At 38.8% G+C, this 2,266-nt stretch overlaps 1 protein-coding gene across 1 annotated transcript; it reads right to left on the bottom strand.

Moving 5' to 3' along the window:
• Nucleotides 1-761: 761 nt before the first annotated feature.
• Nucleotides 762-1,932, bottom strand: LOC106332080 (RING-H2 finger protein ATL2-like). The gene has a single exon (XM_013770549.1). It carries the CDS (start codon nucleotides 1,830-1,832, stop codon nucleotides 984-986), a length of 849 nt encoding a protein of 282 aa, XP_013626003.1. The 5' UTR covers nucleotides 1,833-1,932; the 3' UTR covers nucleotides 762-983.
• Between the last annotated feature and the right edge of the window lie 334 nt (nucleotides 1,933-2,266).

Here is a 2,266-nt window from a genome sequence, read left to right as displayed (position 1 = left end):
CATAAATAATGATTTGTGTTAAATCCATTCGATTAGGGTTTTAAAAATTTCATTCTACTTACTTTCAAAATCAAAGTAAAACTAATATCAAAAGTAAAATAAAACATTACATTTTCATGAATTTATAAGAGAAATAAGTAGGTACTTACAAAAACAATAATAATGAAACAGTTGTGAAAATGTTCATAGAAAAATAGTGAATTAATGTTTCACAAATTTAGAATAAATTAAACATATACAAAATATCCATTAAATTGGATTTAATGGTAAAATAAGTTTATGCTTTGTAAATACCGTGAACATAAAATGTAAGGTTTATATTCAAATAAATATGAAAACTAAAATACTAAAATAAAAATCTCAACCATAATTTTAATACTAATATGAAAATAAAAATATATATTTGCGATTGTTCACTGAAAGAAACTATGTAAAAACCCGATAATAAAAAAGTAGAAAAATTAAATAACTTATACTAAAAGAAACATATTAAATTAAAATATATCTTATCACATATAATTCCTCTTCGCATAACACTTAAAAAAAAAAACAAAAATCATTATCATATATATCTCTTGCAAATGCAAACCTAAAACACAAACCACAAAATCGTACAAAACTTAATAACCTAGATCACAACTAAAGTATATACCGCCCGTAGGGCGGGCCGGCCCTGGTTGCAAATAAACTTATGTAAAGTCTATCATTATTTCATGACCATTGAATTCGGTATTACAGAAAAGAGTCTGTAGAGTTTGAAAAAAAGGAATAAAGAAAAAATTTAATATGAAATAAAATTCAACATCGACGACTGACTACGTATGCACATCTTCTCTATTGACTCGTTAACAACTCAGATTACGCCACGTGTTCACGGGCTCTGAAATCAACAACTCTCGACAAAGGCTTGTTGACTTTATAATACTGTAATAAAATTGTTGTGTCACTTGCTAAAACCAATAAAAAACGTCCACGTGGCAGAATCACATAGTCTGTTCTTCTCCACGCTCGATATCTGGCTCGGCCATCGGTATCTGACAGCTCCACGACGGAGATAGAGGCGAAGCCCCGGCAACGGGCGACGAAGCATTTCTACGATCTCTGCTCAACATCCGAGTGAAAGATAACATCCGACTCATCATGGGCGACCTAAATGGCGAGCTTTGAGTCGACTCGTGTTCAAACTCGCTGAAGTTCCTCCTTGGCACCTCGATAGCCGCCGGTTTTCTCCCCAAATCTTCCGGTTCATCACTCAATCCAGAGCTCGAACCCGGTTCAGTTGCACAAACCGGTTCAGAAGAAATTGTGATCACCACTTGCTCCTCCTCCGCCGTCGGTGTTTCACTTCGGGCGTGAGGCTCGACGAGAGAGCGGCAGAGAGGACACGTGGAATGAGAATGAAACCACATATCAATGCAGTCAACATGAAAAGTGTGTTTGCAACCGGGCAAAACCCGACCCGACTCGGTCTCTTCGAACCCGGAAAGACAGACGGCGCACTCGATAGGATCTTTTTGTGTCGCCGCTGAGAAAGTGAAAACGGGGAGAGATTTTATGACGGCAGGGTCGAGACCGCGTGTGGGGATTACGGTGGAAGGGTCGGCGGCGAAGAACACCATTGTAGCGCGGCGGTTACGGCGGCGGAGGTGGCGTCTTCGAGCGCAGAGGAGGTACCAGCGAGCGTAGAGATGGAGGAAGACAATTAGAATGACGACGAAGAAGAGGATTACAATGGCGCTTATCATGATTTTGCTGCTCGTTGCGTAGGTGGTAGAACTAGAGTTCTTTTCTTCGGGCGTGGCCATTGGATCTTGGTCGTTGAAGTTCATCATTCTGGTGAAGACTGAGAGATTCAGAGAGAGGGAGAAAGCGAGTCAACTGGTGAAGGAAGAATAAGGTGAAGAAAGTTCGTGTGTTTTAAGAGTAGTAGCGAGAGACTTGACGTGAGAAAGCGCAACGTAATTACTTTGTTGGAATTTTCTAAGACGACGCTAAAGTTAACGCGTGAATACTATTTTTGACCATTCTGCCTTTATTATTCTTTTTTTTATCTTTTCTTATTTGCTGTAGTAGTTACTCTGCTCTTTAATTCAGTAAAGGCTTTGATAGGGCTTATTCAACATTCTCATCACTAAATCCCCTTACAACACTAGTTTTGGAAGTCACTGGCTCAACAGCTTTTTGACGAATCTTTACAGGTCCAATATGACATCTCGTTCGAAATGAGTCATTACAGAACTTATGTAGCTGACCAGCTATGGCAAAA

This window comes from Brassica oleracea, chromosome C3, assembly GCF_000695525.1.
Source record: "Brassica oleracea var. oleracea cultivar TO1000 chromosome C3, BOL, whole genome shotgun sequence".
Lineage (NCBI taxonomy): Eukaryota > Viridiplantae > Streptophyta > Magnoliopsida > Brassicales > Brassicaceae > Brassica > Brassica oleracea.
This window is presented reverse-complemented; position numbering and strand designations above follow the sequence as displayed.

What these genes read in the sequence shown, in the direction of transcription:
- LOC106332080 (XM_013770549.1), bottom strand. Translation starts at nt 1,832, where the DNA reads ATGATGAACTTCAACGACCAAGATCCAATGGCCACGCCCGAAGAAAAG.